Source organism: Triticum dicoccoides, chromosome 2B, assembly GCF_002162155.2.
Source record: "Triticum dicoccoides isolate Atlit2015 ecotype Zavitan chromosome 2B, WEW_v2.0, whole genome shotgun sequence".
Taxonomy (NCBI): Eukaryota; Viridiplantae; Streptophyta; class Magnoliopsida; order Poales; family Poaceae; genus Triticum; species Triticum dicoccoides.
This window is the reverse complement of record NC_041383.1, coordinates 116,446,863-116,468,753: the sequence shown is the minus strand read 5'-3', so window position 1 is coordinate 116,468,753 and position 21,891 is coordinate 116,446,863. Positions and strand designations below refer to the sequence as shown.

The window sequence follows — 21,891 nt, the reverse complement described above, 5'->3', positions numbered from 1 at the left end:
GGTTGCTCTTCGACGGCAGGGGCTGCATTGGAAATTGCCAAAGGTGTCCATCTTTTAAGTATATACTGTGCTGGGATTTCATCAACACCAAGTCGGTTGAAAACTTTCAAGATATGGCAGCAAAGCATGCCGTCCCTCTCAATCTTGCAGCAGTCACATCTGTAGTCTCCAGCACTAGCTTCTACCGAGACAAAATAGCCCCTAGAACCATATTTGGCAACCCACTCTTGATTTGGGTAAACCTCATACAAGTTTTCACCATGCGGGCGCACATTGTACCTTGTAGTCAATTGAAACTCATCACGAAACTTCTCGTACAAGTCCCTAGTATATGATCCGTACACCTGCTTCTCTATTGGGTAAGATGACCACATCTTAGTCTGCAAATGTCCTGTCCTACAGTCTTTTGAACCCTCCCGGACTAGTATGTGTGTTTGGATTTTCTGATATTGTTTCACAAAGTTCAAAATGGACTTGTGTGGGTTCACATATCGCTTAAGGACATCGTTGAACCCCTCACTGCGTTGAGTTGACTGCAAGAAAGCAAAGAATTGGTGCTTGAAGTAATAGGGTACCCATGTTTCTCTGTGTTTCTATAGATTCTCGAAGTGGGAGTTAGTCATAGCCTCGTACTTCATCATCAGCTCACACCATCCTGCCTCAAATTCTTTCGGCGTCAAGCTGAAGTCAAGACAGTTGTTGAAATCTTTGGACAAGCCAGGGTTTCGCCCCAGCAATGCTCCAAGCTTCTCTTGTGCTTTTTTCATAATATGCCAGTGACAATAGCAATGCACACTTGTAGGGAATATCTTTTTAATTGACTGTGCCGTTGCAATGTCTTGGTCGGTTATGATGTTGGTGGGTGCTACATTATGCATTGCCTCAAAGAAGGTCTGGAATAGCTAATCAAAGCTTGACGCCAACTCTTGCCTAATAAAGCCACAGCCCAACATGAATGACTGTCCATGCCTGTTAATCCCAATGAATGGTGCAATACATGTTAGTCATATACGTTGTGTCAAAGGAGAGACAATCATGATAAGATTCCATGTACGCCTTCCTTGCTGCACCATCGACCCAAAAAATATTCTCAACCCTGTCCTCATCATATTTTATCTTGTAAAAAAACTAGATCCTCTCTCTGCTGATCTTTAAAGTAAGCAATTGTCTCTATCATATCTCCTTTTGTATCATCCTTGTTCAAGAGCGTCTTGAGGTCTGTAATGTGCTTAGTGCCATAAGGTACAATAAGTTCTGACCCATAGAAATCTGACATGATGTGCATCATACGACCTGTTGACATGAAGTCACAATGGTGGTCAATCCTTTTTTCTACACAAAAACAGTATCAAAAATAGTTTCTATGCTGTTTTTCAGCAAGGCAACTCAAATGCAAAGCTCATGCAATTCATGAAGCTATACAAGCAACTACAACAATACGCCTGCATGTCAACATATGAGCAAAATACAAAAAACAAAGGGAAAAACAAAACAGGGGGTGGTAAGTATGCATTTGTGAGCAATAAAAATTTCCATCATAGGCAAGTTGACCTCATACAGAAACAAGTACTATCGTACATTCTAGCTACAAAGAGACTAATCATAGGCAAGTCCAAAGTCAACACCAAATTTGTTTCACACATGAAAAAACTAGGCAACTAGGAACTTTTGCATTGAGCAACAAACAGGTAAACATTAGGCAAGTCCAGCATCCAGAAACAATACCAGGCATTTATCTCTTTTTTTGTACTGTTGTAAGAAATTTAATGGCATTATCAAGCAACTAATTCATATGTTTGGAGCAAATCAGTCACATGTTTCAAGCAAAATCAGGTAGTTGTTGATGGGCCAAGAAACACACAACTAGTAGGCATGTCCAGGTTCTCGAAGGCAGAAGGTAGGGGGAGGGGGTGTGGTTTAAAACCTGTAGTTAAATTGCGGTTATGAAGATGAGTAAGGAAGGCCCTTTCTTCTGGAGGGATCCCTTGGTGTGATCGCAAATACTTAGTCAAACATGGCTTGTCAACCAACAAATGGTTGTGCTCGCCAACAAAGTAGATCACCTCCCATCTGCCATCTATTACCTTCACAATCATCTTAGCTTTGCAACCAGTTTGCACAATTTTGTCTCTTTTTCGTTTCTTGCTCTTCTTTTTGCCCTGACTATCATCATCAAGAAAGACAATAGCCTCATCTTCATTATCATCTTTTGATTGCTCAACAATGTCATCTAGCACAGGAATCTTTTCTGCCCCTCCGTCATCGACATCAGGCTTTCGAAACTTGTTGCAAACAAACTATTGTTTTATCAACTCCCCTGTTTTCACATCCTTCCTTGAAGTATTCATTTTGACTGAAAAACCCATCTGCAAGGAATATGCATTGTAATGCTCCTTGGCATCTTCCAAAGTGTTGAACCTCATGCCCACATAAGGCTCTTTGGGATGTGACCAAGCTTCATCATCATTTTCAGCACCGAAACCATTACCAACAGTCCCACTAGTATCACCTGCGGCACCTGTGCCATCAAGGGTATGAGCATCACTCTCAGCTGCTAGTGCTTCTTGTACTTGTGTATTGTCCGGAGACCCTCCCCCACGACTTGACTGCCAATCTGTCTCCATTGCTTCTGTAGCAGCTGCACCAACTCTTTGCATGATAGGGGGATTAGGTGATTCCGCCACAAATTCTGCATTTCCAGCAGCATGTTACGTACAGTAGAAAGGATCACCATTATTTTCATCTGGTTCCTCATTCAGGTCAATCATTGTCAATCTATTTATTTTTTTTCAACATGGGAAAAAGTAAAGCAAGTCAGCAGAATGATGCAAGCAAGCATCACAGTAAATACAGGCAAGCCAATAGCACAGCCACCCAAGCACACCACAAACAGGTCAATCATCTTCAACCTGTGCATTTTTATAACCAGAAAAATTAAAGCAAGTTACGTTGTTCACGCAAGATAGTACCACACTAAACATAGGCAAGTAAATAATACAGCAACCCAAGCACACCAGATTTACAAGATAGCATTCACAATTGAACATAACCAGGCAATTCAAAGTACACTATCAGACAATACAAACCATATAACCAGGCAAGTCAAACTATATATGTCAGGCAATATATTTTTCAGGAAATCCACGGTCTTTTTTTTTGTACTAATGAAACATTTTGTACATATAACATAGGCTTGTTTTCTGTGTACCATAATATATTTTCTTATTTGTTTTTCTTAAACGCAGGCAACATTATTTTGGTGAAGCGAGCCTCCTGCCATAGAAGTGTTACTTTCGAAGTTTCTTCAGAATGGAATTCACTTCAAAATCGGAGAGAGTAGAGCATGTTTTGTGTTAGAGAAAACTTAAGCTAGCGGTTATGGGCATGATCGCCCTTTATATTCAGACTATATGTTGAGTATCTATGTTTTCAACTCATAGCAGCAAGCTTGCGTGTTTTGGCTATGCTCACCATATTCAATGTTGGTATACGACTTTTTCTTTGATTTTTTTCTTTCTTTTGCAGGATGAAATACTAATAAATATGCAATTGTGCAACCTTTTTTGGATCATGGTGAAGGATATGCCATAACAAAGGTAAATTGTACTACGCAACAGTCTCTCTTGTTTTTTAGCTGCAATTTTATGTTCATTCTTCTCATGTTTTATCACTGTTGAACCAAAAAATTATGGAAACAAATGAACAAGAGTAATGTTTTTCTAGCTTCATCAGGAGTTGCCTGGACATCATTATGCTTTTGCTTAATCTTATAATGCAAGTTGCTCCAATCAACCATATATTTTTGGTCCACATGCACCAGATCTACTAGGAAATAGCCTTGTTTTTTGTCTTTTTTTGCATAGTGAGGTCAGTGTTCATCATCTTATAAGTTACAAAGGGGTTCATGTTTTGCCATGTCATAAGTTTCCAAAGTTGTGTACATCCCCTATACTTAGTTGCCTCATGAAAGCACAGTTTTTGCTCAAACAGGATTTCTAATTTGCCAAGAACATTTTCATAAGCAATTAAACAGAATTAGAACACATTGTAAATAGATAATGATCATGATAGCACTATTTTTCATCCTCTTATAAACATTGTTTTTACTCAGTCAGATTTTTTGCTTAAGGGCATGATATTTTGTCCCAGCAATACTATCAGCACTTGCTTACAGCTTACAATGTGTTCATGTGCAACAGAATTTGCAAATAGAATGTGAAAATTGGCAAAAACTATCACTTTTAGGTGTGCACAGTACTACTGAGTTTGCCCATAAACAGGAGGGCTGAACTTGCCTAAACATCAGACTAAACATGCTTAACATCACATCTTTCCCACATCTTTTACACAATTTTGTTGCATAACTGCAGCCTTGTACAAATATGGGGAAAGAGGAGGGATCTGGAAGTGATGTAAATCTAACCTTTTGTCTTGTGCTTTTTTTGCCTTTTGCTAGGTAATCTGGAACGAACTCCCTTGATTTGCCTACATAAAAAACCCTAATGGAGCCGTCATTGGAGGGTTGTCAAGGTTTTGTGGATCTGGAAATGACGAGGGGAAGGGGCGTGCTGTCCTTTTTAGCTTGGGAGAGAAGAAGATGGGGTTGGGGTTAGGTGAGGAGAAAAGGAGACGCCCAGGGATGGGGGAGGGACCGGGGAAGGGGAGGACCAGGCGAGTTTGTTCGCTCGTCGGTTGGACGCGGGAATCGGAAGGGGGACCAGCGCTTTCCTATCCTGGACGGGGGACAGAAAATTACTATATTTGGATGGCTGCCACAAAACGCTAGGGAGCAGCCAGACACGTCCATAAATATGAAGTTACCTTGTACTCCCTCCGTCCAAAATTGCGTCGAAGTGTCTTGCAAGAGCACAGTATCTCTGCCTTTATCACTCCACTTCTGGCATTCTTAGCGTGTAGTTTATCTTGGTTCACGGGAGTATTTAGCCTGATGGGCTTTTGGTAGAATATATCAGACTGTTGTTATTTCAAAAAGGCCGATTTTTTCTTGAAGGAAACTGAAGAGGTCGAAATTAGTTCATTCGGGAAAGGCCGAAACCAGTCGCCCGGGCAGCCCGAGCGGCATGTACAGATGGGTTGTTTGCCTTTTAAAAAAAAAGGTACAGGTGGGCTGTGACAGCCACTGGGCCCGACTGTCTTATTTATTCGACTAAAACAACAGTTGAAAATACGTTCATAAAAAAATCCCACTAATTTGGCACGGCCTGGCCCTTGCCGCATAGCCGCGCCATCCTCTGTAGCAGCGTCGCGATCTGCCGGTCGTCGCCGTTGTTCCGCGCCACCACCTCCCGCAGCTCCCTCGCACAGCGCCCCGCCGCCATCCGTTCTCTCCCGTTGACAGCCGAGCGCACCGCCCGCGCCACATCCTCCGCCTTGAACTCCCCGAAGCGCTCCTGCTTCACGCGCGTGGCCGCCGCGCCCAGCTCCACCGCGAGGTTGGCGTTGAGCGGCTGGTCGATGTGCAGCGGCAGCGCCACCATCGGCACCCCCGCTGCCATGGACTCCAGCACCGAGCTCCACCCGCAGTGGGTCAGGAACGCGCCGCAGGACTGGTGCGACAGGATGCGCCACTGCGGCGCCCACCCTTCCACCACCAGCCCGCGCGCCGGCTTGAACCCCCGCGGCATGGACCTCGCGGCGCCGCGGGCGTCGTCCTCCGAGTTCGGGAACCGCACCACCCACAGGTAGGGCACCCTGCTGAGCTCCAGCCCGCGCGCCATCTGCGCCATCTGCCGGTCTGACATGAAGTACTCGCTGCCGAAGGAGACGAGCACCATGGAGCCCGGCTCCTTGCCGTCGAGCCACTTCATGATGCGGCCGCCGTCGCGCTTCCCGTCGGAGCCACCGGAGTCCACGAGCAACGGGCCGGTGGGCACGACCTCCTTGCCCACGAGCTGGGACAGGTAGTCCACGTACTTGCGCTCGATGTCAGCGCACGTCTTGATGGCCACGAACCCGGAGGAGCGCTCCAGGCTGAGCGGCAGGCGGTCGCGCTCGGGGATCTCGGCTGTGCCGTCGTCGCGGGAGACGAGCTGCGCCGCGTATTTGGCGTCCTCCTCGGCGCCGCCGAGGCTGATGGTCTCGAACGGGAAGGCGCTGGGGGTCCGTTCATTCTTGAGGCAGTGGACGACGAATGCCTTGGCGACGGCGCTGAAGGTGCTGAAGTGGACGGCAGGCACGCCGCGCGCCGCGGCCTCGAGCGGCGCCCACGGCTGGAGGAAGTCGTAGACGACAATGTCCGGGCAGAGCTCGTCGAGGAGCGCGCCGAAGCGCGGCGCGGCGAGGTCGCAGGCGCGCTTGAGGGCCGGCATGAGGTGCGCGGGAAGGCCCTTGGTGGTGTGCAGCGCGGGCGGGAGGCCGGGGAGCGCCGGGAGGTGGAGCTCGACGAGCCTGACCCTGTCCGTCTGGTGGTGCGCGAGGGGCGCCAGGTTGGCCGGGGTGGAGACGAGGTGCACGACGACGTCGAGGTGGTGGTCGTCGGGGCTGGCGGCGACGAGGCGCTTGGCCAGCTCGAGGTACGGGTTGATGTGGCCGTGCGCCAGCCACGGGAACATGACCACGCGCATGCGCTCGCTCTCCGCCTGCGCCATGGCGATCGGTGGGTGGGTCGGTGAGTGAGTGGGGCCTAGGAGGATCTACTGGTTCAGTACAGCTGGCTGGAATTCTTCTTCGTGCTGTTTGATGTCTGATGTGATCTACGGCCTTCGGGGCGCGTGGATTTATAATCGGAGTAATCCTGTCTGGATCGGCGATGGCGCTGACCATCGACGTACGTACGTACGTACGTACGTGCAGGGAGCTCAGCGAGCGAGCGCCGCGCGCAAGCCGCCGGGAGGTCATGGGCTGCGTCGTCATCGTGTCTGGCGCGCGGAGTCACTTTTCCCAGGCCACGTGCCGCCGGGGACGCAAGGCGCGTGTCGGGTTCTTCCATCACGTTCGAGATGCCTGTGTGACTCGATCTATGACGGCGCACAACTCGATTTTTGTTACTGGAGCATGCTCCAGACCATAGGTCCGTAATAAAACTAGAAAAAAAATACACACATATATATGAATGTACACTATTTGTTGCAAAATATTATGGCGAAATACTGTTTTGTGCAAGCTATTTTTTTGTTGACAAAATCACATATTTCTAGCACATGTACTGTTCACACAAAAAGTACATGATTTTTAACAGCTCACACCAATACGTATTTTTGTGAATGAAATTTCACACACGCCGAGTATACATCTATGAATACTTGTATATTTATTTTTAAAGTTTTTCTAAACCTAGAAAGATGATTCTTTTTAAACCTAAAAAATGATTTTCTTTTCGAAACCTAAAAATATTATTTTTGAAATTTTCGGGCTCCATGGAGCCCGAGGGCTAAAAATCCACTCCTATACGAAGGTATGTTTGCAACATGCTGGAGCCAGGGTTTAAGTCCTCTCAGCGATACCTCTATAGCGAGCTATCTTTGAAGCAGATCCAACATGCTTGAGGGAAGATATCCGAGGCTAGCGCGGTAGGGCTCCTGTTGTGTTGCTTTATCGAGTGTGGTACAGAACCTAGGGTGAACGCTAATTTGAGTTTATCATATGACCTTGAAAACATGGTTGTGCCTTTACCACATTTGTTGTCAGTTGAACTCAAGTGCAATGTGGAAGAAAGCCAACAACCTTTTCAATCCGTGCAGAAACCATGTTTTAGGATGAAGAACACAAAGTTGGGAGTTCATGAGGAAATAAGTCATATGCTGAAGAAACTATGTTCCAATCCTAACAAAATAATGTTTTGACGAGTTTAGATATCCCAACTTGCTAAATATTTTCAGAACTCAAGTTTGCTGTTGAAGAAACATTATTCCGACTTCGAGCGAAACAATGTTTGGTCAGGTCATAATCTCTTCTTTTCTGTTTTTCGGCGGCTTCAGCTAGTTATCCCCTCCATTCATCGACCATACACCGTGAAGATCGTGCCCACCCTCGTGCATCTTCTTCTTTGAAGACGGTGTGGCATCATAACCTGGGACAAGGCAATTCTTAACTTAACATAGCAGTTCTTAAGTTAAAGATACAAGTCATTACAACTAAGATCGTAGTAGTTCTTAACCCATAACATCATCTTGGGCCATTTTTCCTTTGCCACGTGTTGTGTTTTAATAGCGTCACGGATGTCGACATGGAGGGGAGGTCTGGTTGGGATGGTTCAAGTGGGAAGTTTCATCGTGATGAGGAGGGGGGCGGGGGTCGCGTTGTGGCTTCTTTTTCATCGAACGGAATTCGTTCGATCTACTCCCCATCGAGTGCGAACGAAATGTTCGGTCGAAAGACCTCCCAAATCTGAAATTCAGTCAATATAGGAATCCAAAAGTTATAGGGCTGCCGTTTTGACGGTAATGTGTTTGCATGAAGCCTCCACATCCTTAAATAAATATATAATACATTTCAAACACATTTCATATGTTGTGAGTATTACAACAATGCCAAAGTTGCTATAGCTCTTTCCCTTTTTTCAAAAATTACTCCAAAAACCCTTTTCTGTATGTCCTTTTTAATTTCACGATTAAATAGAAGGACTGAATAGTCGGTGAACGTTTGCCGGGAGGGCACCTCAATTACGAACATTTTAGATGGTAAATTCAGTTGTATGGTATGACAATTTCAGCAGAGAAGAAAAATTGTGGCAAAAAAGGCTGGATTTGCCATCTCGTACCAATAAAGTTACAAATAACCGTTTATTTGACATCTTCTCCCATGTGATGTTCTCGGTCATCACTTCTGTAAATAGAAACCCTTTTGGATTTTTACATTGGAATGAAAGAATATTCAAATATTACACAAGAAATTGATTAGAAAAGAATTAGTTCTCTTATATCATCATAATAATAATAGCTTAGAAAGGCTTACGTAAATCTTGAACCTCTCCCCAAGAAAAGTCTAGGGGTCCCTGTCTCTCGCCGACATCATCATCGGTCCGCCTCGTCTCCCGTGGCCTTAAGGTCATGGCAGCGTGGTCGATCTCTGCCCTTGTCAGTGGGAGGGCTTTGTTTTTAGTCATTTCTTCTTGTTTTGTTAGGGTTTGTGTCCTGCTCAGGAAGATGAGATGACGGTGGCTCCCTGAATACAGGATAATGTTTTCCCGCCTAGCCCCGTTTCGACAGTGTGTCTAGCGTCATCCATGGGTGTGTGAAGGTGTGTCTCCGGCGGATCTATCCTTCGTCGGCGGCAGATGCTGCTTAATGCTGCATTGTTCCTATGGAGGTTTAGCATGACAACTTCCTGATTGTCTATACAACAAGTTTTGTCTGGCTCTGTCGAGGAAGAGGCAATGAGGATAGTGCGCTTTTGGCTCGCTTCAGTGTTTGTAGTCGTCGCTAGGTGGTCAAAGGATCACGATATAATTTCTATTATTTCTGATATTGGTTATACTGCCATGATTAAAGATGAATAGATAAAAATTCTTAAAAAACTTAGGGAAAAAAAGAAGCGCTAGCTTTTTCAGGCTCGTTTCTAGCCAATTTCTTCTCTAACTCTAGCGACTTCTGGCTTTTATGTGCCCCAGAAGTCCGGAAGCCGTGGTTTCACGCAGCCCGTGACTCCGCTCGCCGCCCATGCTGACGCCGCAACCCCCGACCTGCGGGGAGCTTGCGCACGGCGATCGCTCACTGAGCTCTCTGCACGTACGTACGCCGACGGTCAGCGCCTTCGCGGATAACTTCGCCTATAAATCCACGCGCCCGCCGGCTGCAGATCATCATGCATGTGGTCTAATCGGCTAGGGCCACACATGAAACAATGCTAGACTTACATAAAATCTGTTACGTATTCTACGTAACTAGCATCGTGGAGAGGGCTTATTGGATCGATAGGTTTTTTTTTGAGGCAACATTTGGATCGATAGGTGGGGAGGGGCCCACCCCCGGTTGAAATCAGGGGGCCGGATAGGTTTATAGTTTGGAATATTACGTAGGTCTTCGTAGGGAGCTCCTATCCGCCGCTCGTTGCGGCAAACAGTCGGCCGCCCGCACAGGAGTGCTCCGACTGGGCCGGCCCATGTATAGCGAAAAAAATCCCCAAAAAGAAGTAAAAGTGTAGTGGCTAGGGATCGAACTCACGCCAGACAGTTCATTACGCGAGATGCTAGCCACCACACCATCTGGGAGTTCATGCTAAGTACATGCGAGCACCACTTTTAAAGGCGAATATACTGTGAAAGTATAACGTACAGATTTGCAGGATCATATTGCTGTAGTGTACAGATTTTTCAATTGTTGCACACATTTTAGAAAACACGAACAATTTTTTGGAAAATTTCAGATTTCGAAATAGTTTTTCAATTACATAAAAAGAATTAGAATTACACACAGTTTTTGAAAATTCCAGAAGATTTTCGAGAAACAAGAACAAATTTGTAAAACATGTTTTTTTAAATGACAAATATTTTTTGAAATGGTTCAAACATTTTATGAAATGGAGAACAAATTTTAAAGAACAAACACTATTTGAATCTTGAGAACAAATTTTGAAACGGAGAACAAATTTGGAAGCACGAACATTTTCTGAATCTTGAGAACAAATTTTGAAACGGAGAACAAATTTGGGAGTGCGAACATTTTTTTAAAGCACAAACATTTTTTAATCTTGAGAACTAATTTTGAAACGAGAACAATTTTGAAAAATCCAGAACATATTTGGAGGAGAGAACAATTTTTTAAAGCACGAACATTTTTTAAATCTTGAATTTTTTTTTTGAAATGGAGAACAATTTTGAAATGTCCTGAACAAATTTGGAAGCGCGAACATTTTATGAAAACGGGAACAAAAAATTGAAATCCGGTACATTTCTGCATTTCGAAACTTTTCAACTATTTGTGTAACGAGAGCAATGTTTGAATCTTGCGAACATTTTTTTGAAACCTGAACATTTTATGGAAACACGAACAAATTTTGAATATTTTGAAATTCTTTTGATAAACAAAGAAGATAAGGAAAGGAAAAAGAAACAAAAAACCAATGAAAGAAAACAAACAGAAAAATCGGAAAAAGAAAAAAAAACAGAAATAACTAAAAACGAAAAGAAGAAGAAAAAAGAAAACTAGAAAAAAAAAAGGAAAAAGAAAAGGAGAAACAGAAAAAGAAGAAGAAGAAAGGAAAAGGAAAACGGAAAAAACAGAATACACAGGAAAAAACTGGGATTCAGATTTGGACATACTGTGTAAACTTGAACTGGGCCGGCCCATCTCCTGTCCCAAGCAAGCTTGCCCTGTGCGAATCCTCGATACTTCGCCGCAGTGAGCGGCGAATGGGGTTTTCCGTCTTCGTAGCCGCTTCGTAGGTGTAGGATTATCAGCCACACATGTGCAGCCATGCATCAACTATTAGTACAGCCTATGAATTTCTTTTCTTGCTAGGTCCTACTCCTATGCATGCATGCGCTGCGCTCTTTTCCCACCCATACTATTGTTTAGGTGACGGGCCAAGGTTTTTAATTTTATATGGTATGCATAATTAATGTAGCTGATTACTGTAAGATTATTACATGTTAACGCATGACAAAACTAATTATGTAGTATAAGGGCTAAAAAATCATCACAAGTATAAATTCCTAAAGAACTCTACAATGATGTATCTAAACTTTGCAATAAAAATAGAAGGACTTTTGAAAAAAATATAAAAACAAAACGTTCTTTGAGTTTTGGCGATGAAGTTCCAAAAACGCGCACGTAAAGTTCTCTAGCCTATTTTTCAAAAGTTGCGAGCTATGCCAGAATTTTTTAAAAGTTCTTCTATTTTTCATGGCAAAGTTCATATACTACCAATTTAACAAAGTTTGGTTCTCTTTGAAACTATTTAAAGAACGTTCAAATTTGAACTATCTCAGCACAATTTAAACAACATGATATTTTAATTGCATGGCGTTTGAATTACTTCCAGCAAGAGAGATAATCACAGAATTAATACGATGGCTGGTGTGAAGCAGGAGAGATAATCACGGAATTATTCATGTCCACTGTGCATGGCTACGCATGCGAGGGATAAAGCGAGCGAATCTAGCATAGCTCCAGCTACTAGCTAGTCCTAGCGGGGGCCTTGTTTAATTGTACTGTGGGTCCGGATGGTGTGGATCCGCATGCGAGCGCGGGCGGCCGAGATTGGCGCTGTGCATGGAACGCGAACCTAAAAGACTTTTTCGCTGTTGAGCACTACTCTGTATCAGAAGCTCCTCCCAGTCCCAGCTCGCCATGGCGCAGGCGGAGAGCGAGCGCATGCGCGTGGTCATGTTCCCGTGGCTGGCGCACGGCCACATCAGCCCGTACCTCGAGCTGGCCAAGCGCCTCATCGCGAGCGCCTCCGACGGCCACCACCACCTCGACGTCGTCGTCCACCTCGTCTCCACGCCGGCCAACCTCGCACCCCTCGCGCGCCACCAGACGGACAGGCTCAGGCTCGTCGAGCTCCACCTGCCGGTGCTCCCTGACCTCCCGCCCGCGCTGCACACCACCAAGGGCCTCCCCGCCCGCCTCATGCCGGTCCTCAAGCGCGGCGTCCCGGCGGTCCACTTCGCCACCTGCGGCGCCGCCGCCACGGCGTTCTTCATTCACTGCCTGAAGACGGACCGTGTCACATCCCTAGTCTGGAATGACCTAGGCTAGCTAGCCATTTGTGCATCATATTTAAATTTCATTTAAATTTGAAATGAGGATTGGTGGAACCCTCAGAATCATTTTTGAAAATGACCCAAATAAAAATTTCTCCAAAAGGGTCCAAGAAAATGCTCATGATGCCCTCTAAAAATATTGTTGAGAACCACCGCCGCAGCTCGCCACCGACGCGCTCCCCGCCGACCCCCTCTACCTCCTCATCGAGCCAAGCAAGACGGAGCATCCCGTGGAGCCATCACCGTCGCCATCCTCGCCTCCGGCCGCCGTGGGTACTCGCCGTCGATTCGGGAGCTACCGGGCATCCCCGACCTCGCCCTCGCGCTCGCTGGTTCCGCGGTGAGCCCCCGCACCGAACCCCCTCCTCCCCGTGTCCGTTTGCGCCGTCTAGGCCTTAGCTCCGCCATGGCCGAAGCTCGCCTCCGCTCGAGCTTGTCGCCGGCGTTGCTCCGGCGACCTTTCGGCCACGCCAGTGCACCTAGCACTCTCGCCGCACCTCGTAGTGCCCCGCTAGCGCTTTGGTTCGCGCGTTTGCACGCTGCAGCCGCGCCCCCGAACACAGCCGAACTCCGGCCGCCGCCGTGAGCTCTGCTCCGGCGAGCTCCGCCGCCCCCGCAGCCTTCCGCGTGCTCCACTGGATGCGCGTGAGCGCGGGCTTCGCGTGGGTGGTCTCCGCCGCCCGAATGATCGCCGGAACGGCGATCCCGAGCCCCTCCGCCGCGTTTGCTGTCGCCGGCGGCTAAACGCCGGCGCTTTAGCCCCGGTTGACCAGGGGGTTTGACCTCCCCTGGGTCAATGACATGTGGGCCCGGCCCTGACTAATTCTAGTTTAGGATTAGTTTAAATTTAATTAACTCTGTTAATTAATCCTGACACTGACCAGTGGGCCCGACCCCCCTAACCTTTTAATTAAATTAAATTAACCCCTGTTAACCCCCCTGTCACTGACGTGTGGGTCCCACACGTCAGGTTTGACCCTGGACAGCCGCGTTGACCCGCTGACGTCGTGCTGACGTCATGCTGGCGCAGTATATAAATTCTGGATTTAATTAAATCAGGAAAATTCCAGAAATTGATTTAAACTTCAAAAATTCATATCAATTCAACCGTAGCTCAGATTAAAATAATTTATATATGAAAAATTATCAGAAAAATGCAACCTTTCTATCTGTACTAGTTTCATGCATGAAAAACTAACTTATACATGCTGAATATGGGAAAACACCTTATGGCATATATAAGAGACCTAATTTAGAAATGCATTTGAACCTTTGGTTCAAATGGACTTCAAACCAAATGTTTACCAGTTGCATTAGCTCAAACAGCATCACATTTACATGCCATGCTCATGCATCATATTGTTGCATATGATTGTGTTTTGATTGCCGGCACTGTTCCTTCTCGATAGGTCCTGCTCCGGAGACGTTCCAGAGTACCTGTCTGTGAAGCAGTGCCTCCCTTGTTGTTTTACCAGGCAAGCAAACCCCCTTGTTCATTTCGATAAAACCCTACTCTCTCGCTCCTGCTCTCAGTTATTGCATTAGGACAACAGCGATTCATATGCTACTTTGTGGTGCGGTAGTTGAACCCATTCCTCTGCATGACCTGTCATTGCCACAGTAAATAGTTGAAACCCACTAGCATGTGTAGGAGTTGATTGAAGCCACTGATGTGTTCCTACCATGCTATGCCTGCTATTGCTTAGAGTTGTGTCAGGTCTGATTCATTGGGAATGAATTGGAGTGTTACGATATGTTCTGATGCTGAGAGTGAAGTGTGTGAACACGATTTGGTAAAGGTAGCGGTGAGAGGCCATGTAGGGTGGGTTGTCTCACTGGAACCGTCCTTAAGCCCTGAGTTCTGTGTATGTTGTCCAATGACTCGATACTACCACACATTGGGCTCCGGGCGCTCCAAGCCCTCTCGACTTATTAACCAACTTGATCTCTGTCCAGGAGTCGCAACTAGTTTCTGGTGTTTGTAGGTAGTGCTATTTTTCTACCAAGTGGCACCCGGCAGGGTGGGCTTGGGACAGACTAGGCACACGTGGCCCGGTGTACCGAGTGGCACCCGGTTGGTGGGCTCGGGAACCCTGTACACATCGTTTGGGGCCGTAAGCGACACCCCGGCCGGATCTCCTTGCGGATGGAACCCGAATAGGCGATAAACCTGGACTAGAGTCTTGTGTGGTTAGTCAGGTCGTGGCCGACACCCTCTCCAGGCTTCCGCTTGAAGGTTGCCGAGATACATGACGTGTACATGGCGGTAAGTGGCGAGAGCGTGTGTGAAGAAGTACACCCCTGCAGGGTTAACATGATCTATTCGAATAGCCGGGTCCGCGGTTATGGACTTCTTGGATGCTTACATGGTACATAGACAACTTGAAGTGGATACTATAAAATGCTCAAGACAAGTGTGAGTGCTATGGATGGCCTTCTCGTAGGGAGACGGGGATGAATCCATAGTAATGTATTGTGTGGTGATTAGTGGACTCGTGTACGTTGTTTCACCTCAAGAGTTTCTGGTAGTCGTAGAACAGGATAGCCACAGGGTCAAAGCTGGCTTGCTGCAACTAAACCCCACGTTACCCTCTTGATACAAGTGCATGTATGATAGGATCTGATGTAAGTCTTGCTGAGTACCTTTGTACTCATGTTGCTTTATTTATGTTTTTGCAGCGGAGACTTCGGTCTTACTAGTGTTCTCGTGGACTTCGACTAGTAGCTAGTACCTCAGCTACGATCTTGATCGGATGTTGTAGATAGTCAGGCTCTTCAGCCTTTTTCTTTTGTAGATGTCTGTACCCAGACATGTAATGCTTCCGCTTGTTGCTTGTATGCTCTGTATGATGGGTCTTGTGACCCCTGTTTGCAATATATGCTATGACGGCTCTTCTGAGCCTTTATCTATATGAGTTGTTGAGTTATGCTGTGATGCCATGTTGTACAGCACATACTTGCATGTTATGCGTACGTGTAATGTGTATTGCTATGTGTGGGATCTGACTATCTAGTTGTTTATTCTTAGTAGCCTCTCTTACCGGGAAATGTCTCCTAGTGCTTCCACTGAGCCCTGGTAGCTTGCTACTGCTCCGGAACACTTAGGCTGGCCGGCATGTGTCCTTCTTCGATCCTGTGTCTGTCCCTCCGGGGAAATGTCACGCGATGAATACCGGAGTCCTGTTAGCCCGCTACAGCCCGGTTCACCAGAGTCCTGTTAGCCCAGTGCTACAGCCTGGATTCACTCGCTGATGACCGACACGTTCGATGCTGGGTCATGGATGCCTGTCCCTGTAAGTTAGTGCCACTTTGGGTTTACGACTAGCCATGTCAGCCCGGGCTCTTTATCATATGGATGCTAGCGACACCATCATATACGTGTGCCAAAATGCGCAAACGGTCCCGGGCAAAGGTAAGGCGACACCCGTGGGGATACCGTGCGTGAGGCCGCAAAGCGATATGAGGTGTTACATGCTAGATCGATGTGGCATCGAGTCGGGGTCCTGACAGACCGGCCCTCCAGCGCCTTCCCGTTCAAGAGCATCAGCCTCGGCGGCGTTGACGAGGATGCCAAGTACACGGCGCTGGTCGCCGTCCGCGAAGACAGCACCGCCCTGGTTCCCGAGCGCGACCGCCTGCCGCTCAGCCTGGAGCGCTCGTCCGGGTTCGTGGCCGTCAAGACCTGCGCTGACATCGAACGCAAGTACATGGACTACCTGTCCCAGCTCTTGGGCAAGGAGATCATCCCCACCGGCCCGTTGCTCGTCGACTCCGGTGGGTCGGAAGAGCAGCGCGACGGCGGGCGCATCATGCGGTGGCTCGACGGCGAGGAGCCGGGCTCTGTGGTGTTCGTCTCCTTCGGCAGCGAGTACTTCATGTCGGAGCGCCAGATGGCGCAGATGGCGCGCGGACTGGAGCTCAGCGGGGTGCCCTTTCTATGGGCGGTGCGGTTCCCGAACGCAGAGGACGACGCCCGCGGCGCGGCGAGGTCCATGCCGCCGGGGTTCGCGCCAGCGCGCGGGCTGGTGGTGGAAGGGTGGGCGTCGCAGCGGCGCATCCTGTCGCACCCTTCCTGCGGCGCGTTCTTGACCCACTGTGGGTGGAGCTCGGTGCTGGAGTCGATGGCGGAGGGGGTGCCAATGGTGGCGCTGCCGCTGCACATCGACCAGCCGCTGAACGCCAACCTCGCGGTGGAGCTGGGCGCGGCGGCCGCGCGCGTGAAGCAGGAGCGGTCCGGGGAGTTCGCGGCGGAGGAAGTGGCGCGGGCGATGCGCGCGGCTGTGAAGGGGAAGGAAGGGGAGGCGGCGAGGCGCCGTGCGAGGGAGCTGCGGGAGGTGGTGGCGCGGAACAACGGCGACGGCCGGCAGATCGCGACGCTGCTGCAGAGGATGGCGCGGCTCTGCGGCAAGGGTCAGGCCGTGCCAAATTAGTGGACTTTTTTAAGTGGTTTTGGTCGAAAATGAAAGAAGGAAGTCCATTTCTCACCCCGAAATGCGCCTCACGGGACAACCCCCGAACTCTATTTGGATACAATTTTGACCCCAAATGTGCACTGCCGGTTAAATCTCTCCCAAAGACCGTGCTTGAGATGGGTGTAAAATGGAGCAACATGGAGGTCTTTTGTTTACCGGTGTAACTTGGCGCTAATGATGACCTTCCGCCGGAAACAAAACGACCGATCGAGACATGTATTCCCTCCGTCCCAGCCTCCTCGCTCGTGAGCTCGTCGTAGATCTAGACCGCCGTCAGCTGGTGATGCGAGGAGAGCGAGGTAGTAGCGCTCCTTCTCCTGCGCCTGCTCTATGGTGAAGCCGGTATGAAACAACACAGACATGTGTGTCGACTCGTTGTCGGAGGCTTCCTCCATCGTCAGGTTGTTGTTGCTCACCTTCGGCGAGCTCCGAGACGATATACACATAAGACTAAGAGCACACGCACGCAAGTAAGGACACGCGTGCTCGCACTGACAGGACCAAATAGAAGAGGTCAAGGGGGAAGTGGTACCCTGGACGAAGAGGTCGGCCATGGATTCGACGCGGCATCCGTCGGCAGCGCCCCAGTCTAGGGTTTCGGATCAGAGAAACGAGGAAGATATCCACATGCAGTGCACCTATGGGATTGGGAGAGGTGGAGTGAGGCGCGAGAGAGCGAGGAGGGATGGTGGACTAGTGGTGCGGCCTTCCTCTCGGACGATAGCCACCGGCGGTGCCCCATGGGATCGATAAAGGTGTGGTAGGGGCCGGTTGTCGTCGATGGAGATCCCTTTGCTTCAGCTAAACGCAGCGCTGGGCCTCAGTGAAGCACTATAGTAGGTGGGCCGACGACCCAGTTTACCATAGGCCTTCGTTTCGTCCGTTTCGGCCACTGGAGCAGCAGCCCATAGAACAACACATGTTCATCAATACGGGCGTCAGAGTAGGTTTGTCGGCACCTCACATGTTTACAGTTGGCAGGAGGACGGGCGGGCAGCCGGTTTAAATGCATTTTGCTGGAAGATCGATCATGGTGTCATCCTTGAGTTTGACACTGAAAGGCAGAGCCTACGCGTGATTGAGCGGCCAGCGGATGCTCGACGTACCGAGCAGTCCTTCTTTCAGGTCTTGCGGACAGAGAATGGCGACCTCGGCCTCGCCATGTCTTCAGGGCGCACCATTCAACTGTGGGAGAGGAAGTCTGACCCAGATCGTTGGGTGCGTGGAAACACCATTGATCTATCTCAGCTCGGTTTATTGGGGCCGACGGAGAGAACCTTGGTAGTGCCCATAGGGTTTGATGAGGACGCCCATCCGACTCGGCTCACTGCAGTCGAAGATGCTCTTTCATGATGATTCCCGCAATATCAACAACATTTATCCCTACACAAGTTTTTATGCTGCAGGTGTCGTTACCTTTGCAAGAGTCCAATTATCTTTTGGATTATTGAAATGCCGTCGAGGGAGCTCTACCGGTTCATATATAAGTTATAGAACTTGTTTCTTTGTCTGTTAGCTAAATTGTTGCCAATAGTTTGTGATATGGTTATTGAACCCGGCGAAATCTAGAACAGAATTGCATTCGTTTCTATGCACATACAATGGCATGGTCAAGTTCAGAAATGCTATTTGAGTAACTTCATTTGCACATTTTCCTTTTGTTGTCTTCCTTATAACATTTGCTCTCTCTACAAGTTAGTGTTTATGTCTGTTGATCTTACCAGTAATCATATATTTGTGATGACGCCATGCTATATCTTTCCTTATTGAATTATGTAAGTTTCTTTAAGGTTTCAGTCCCTTGCTGGAGACTCCGCCTACTAGAATCAGAAATAAATATTGCTTTTGTCCTATTTTTTGTAAGGCCATATCTATTTGAATCTTAGTAGTCATGTTCTGCCCTTTTCACTGTTTGGTTACTGTGAGTAATTTGATTTTGCGTGTTTCACATAATTTGGAACAAAATCAATTCAAAACAGTTATAGTCCTCTAGACAACATAACGATAGGGTGGGAGCATCCTTCACTACTGTGCAATTGAGCATTACTAGACTGTTTTCGGTAAAAAAATCATTAAATTTGTAGTAGATGCGCCTTTGCTTATTCCTATTTAACATTGTCATAATTATGTTAGTAAATACTCGTAGTAACTGGCTCAAAGTTACATTATTACATTGCCATGTTGAACTAAAACCACGACAATAATTATGGAATGGAGGGAGTACCTTTTATTTGAAGTTTCGTCAGTTTGTTGTGTCTTTTGTTTGTAGGCAATGTGGCTGATGAGGAAGATGATGGGCCTGAAATCTTAAACAATGAAATGGATGTCCATCAGTGGTCTTTTGTCACTACTAGCATGATGTGTCCCTTGATGAGGTGATGTATATTTACCTCGTTCTACATATACATACATACATACATACATATATATATATATATATATATATATATATATATATATATATATATATATATATATATATATATATATATATATATATATAAGACATCTGACTATTGTGATAAGTATGTAATATTAACTGTAAATTTTGTTTACCATGATTAATATATGTTTTCTTGTACAAGAGTGTAGTTCTACCGATTTAATTTTTTCTAGTGTCAGACAGTTTTTCATGTCTCCTCTTTTCACGTTAGTTTGGACGTCAATAACGGCCGAACGTTCGGTCTCGAGAACCATGTGCCCGAACGTATCGTTCGGCGGGCGACTAGGTACCGACCGAATGAATTCGTTCGATCTGGAGAACCTCCCAGCCCGAACTACCCGTCCCCCCTTAATCGAGAAAACTTAGCGCTAAGGAAAAGGAAATATGGGCCAAAAATAGGCCCATATGTGAGCACAAGTAGAAGGACTTTATAAAGGCTGAAAAGGCACAAAAAGGACTGGAAGGAAAAATTGCCCACGTGACTATATTACAGCCATTTACTAAAACAATACCCCTCAATTTGTTTTTACTAAAACATGATACTTATATAACACATGAAAATTCCAAAAAAAATGCCATTCGAGTTTGACCAAACTATTTCATAATTTGGCATGATATTTTTTTTACAATGGCAAGGTTTACAACAAAAATGATATCTAAGACAGCATGGCAAAAAATCAAAAATTGCCAAGGAAAAAGTTATGTTCAGAAATATGACATGGCAAAAATTACCAGAAAAAAAATAGAATGCACAAAATACAAACAACCAAACGGAACATATGAATTTTAGTTGCCATGTTCATATGTAGAGTGAACAGTTGAAGCAGAAAAGTATGGACAAGAAAATTTCCATGGCAGATTCATATAAAAAATTGCCATATTTAGTATGGAAAAAATGTCATGTACGAAGAAGTAAAACAACAAAATTGCCATGGCAAATTCATATCAAAACTTGCCATGCTATTTTAATTGAATTTGCCATGTTGTATATGAGAAAAATGCCATCTTTGTAAAAGCAAACAAAAATTATGAATAAAAATTATTGACATGGCGAATTCATATCGAAAATAGCCACGGTATTTCAATTAAATTTGCCATGTTCTATATGAGAAAAATGTCATGTACGTAAAGTAAAACTCAACTTATGAACAAAATTGCCATGGAAAATTCATATCAAAAACTTCCCATGCTATTTTAATTAAATTTGCCATGTTATGTTTGAGAAAAATGCCATCTTTTTGTACCATGAAAAATACCATATTTGTAAAGCAAACACAAATCATGTACAAAAAATTGCCATGGTAATTAATAAAAAATTGCCATGTTTTGTATGGGAAAAAATGTCATGTACGAAAAAGTAAAACTCAACTTATGAACAAAATTGCCATGGCAAATTCATATCAAAACTTGCCATGCTATTTTAATTGATTTTTTTATGTTCTATATGAGAAAAATGCCATCTTTGTAAAGCAAACACAAATTGTGAACAAAAAATTGCCATGGAAAATTCATATAAAAAATTTCCATGGTATTTTAATTAAATTTGCCATGTTCTATATGAGAAAAAAATCATGTATGTAAAGCAAACACAAGTTATGAACAAAATTTGCCATGAAAGATGTATGTTATAAATTAGCATGGTCTTTTAATTATAGATGTCATGCTTTTTGTTAGGAAAAATGCCATGTATATGTTCATGTAGAGAAAAATGTCATGACCCAATAACTACATTTGCCATGGGGAGGGGTCGCCCCAACGAATCGTTCCCGCTGGACAGGGGGGACGACCGAACGATTTCGTCCGTCCCGGGAGCTGTCTCAGCCCGAACAATTCCAGAAACTCATCACTTATCACGAATGCAACAAAAAGCCTAACAAAGGCGCCAGTGTGGGCCTGTTGCACGAGAGACATAAGAAAAACAGGCCCATTTAGATACTGAAATACGAAAAAAAAAAACCCAGAAAAACTCTCTAAGAAAAGTTACCATGTTTTGGCACATACTAAAGTTTGCCATGGCAAGTTGGCAAGTTTGCCATGTTTTTGAAGATTTTAAAATGCCATGGTATATTATTCATATTTGTGAACATCTAGAAAAACGTTGCCATGTTTTTTTTAACATCGTAAGTTGCCATGGCAAAGTTTGCCATGTTTTTTAACAACTATAACTTTGCCATGACAAGTTTACATGTTTTTCAACATGTTAATTAAAGAAGTTTGCCATGGCATAAAATGGAGTTAAATTTGCCATGGCAAAAAGGGAGTAAAAATTTGCCGTGGCAAAAATAGTTTAATTTTTTGCCATGGCAAAAAAG

At 46.0% G+C, this 21,891-nt stretch overlaps 2 protein-coding genes across 2 annotated transcripts; one reads left to right on the top strand and one right to left on the bottom strand.

The window, feature by feature from the left end:
* Nucleotides 1-5,029: 5,029 nt before the first annotated feature.
* LOC119367306 (UDP-glucosyltransferase 29-like) lies at nt 5,030-6,680 on the bottom strand. The gene has a single exon (XM_037632858.1). It carries the CDS (start codon nt 6,606-6,608, stop codon nt 5,208-5,210), a length of 1,401 nt encoding a protein of 466 aa, XP_037488755.1. The 5' UTR covers nt 6,609-6,680; the 3' UTR covers nt 5,030-5,207.
* Nucleotides 6,681-12,227: 5,547 nt separating this feature from the next.
* Nucleotides 12,228-17,272, top strand: LOC119367305 (UDP-glucosyltransferase 29-like). Its single transcript, XM_037632857.1, has 2 exons — nt 12,228-12,624; nt 16,175-17,272. Exons 1-2 carry the CDS (start codon nt 12,249-12,251, stop codon nt 17,092-17,094), a joined length of 1,296 nt encoding a protein of 431 aa, XP_037488754.1. The 5' UTR covers nt 12,228-12,248; the 3' UTR covers nt 17,095-17,272.
* The last annotated feature ends 4,619 nt before the right edge of the window (nt 17,273-21,891 follow it).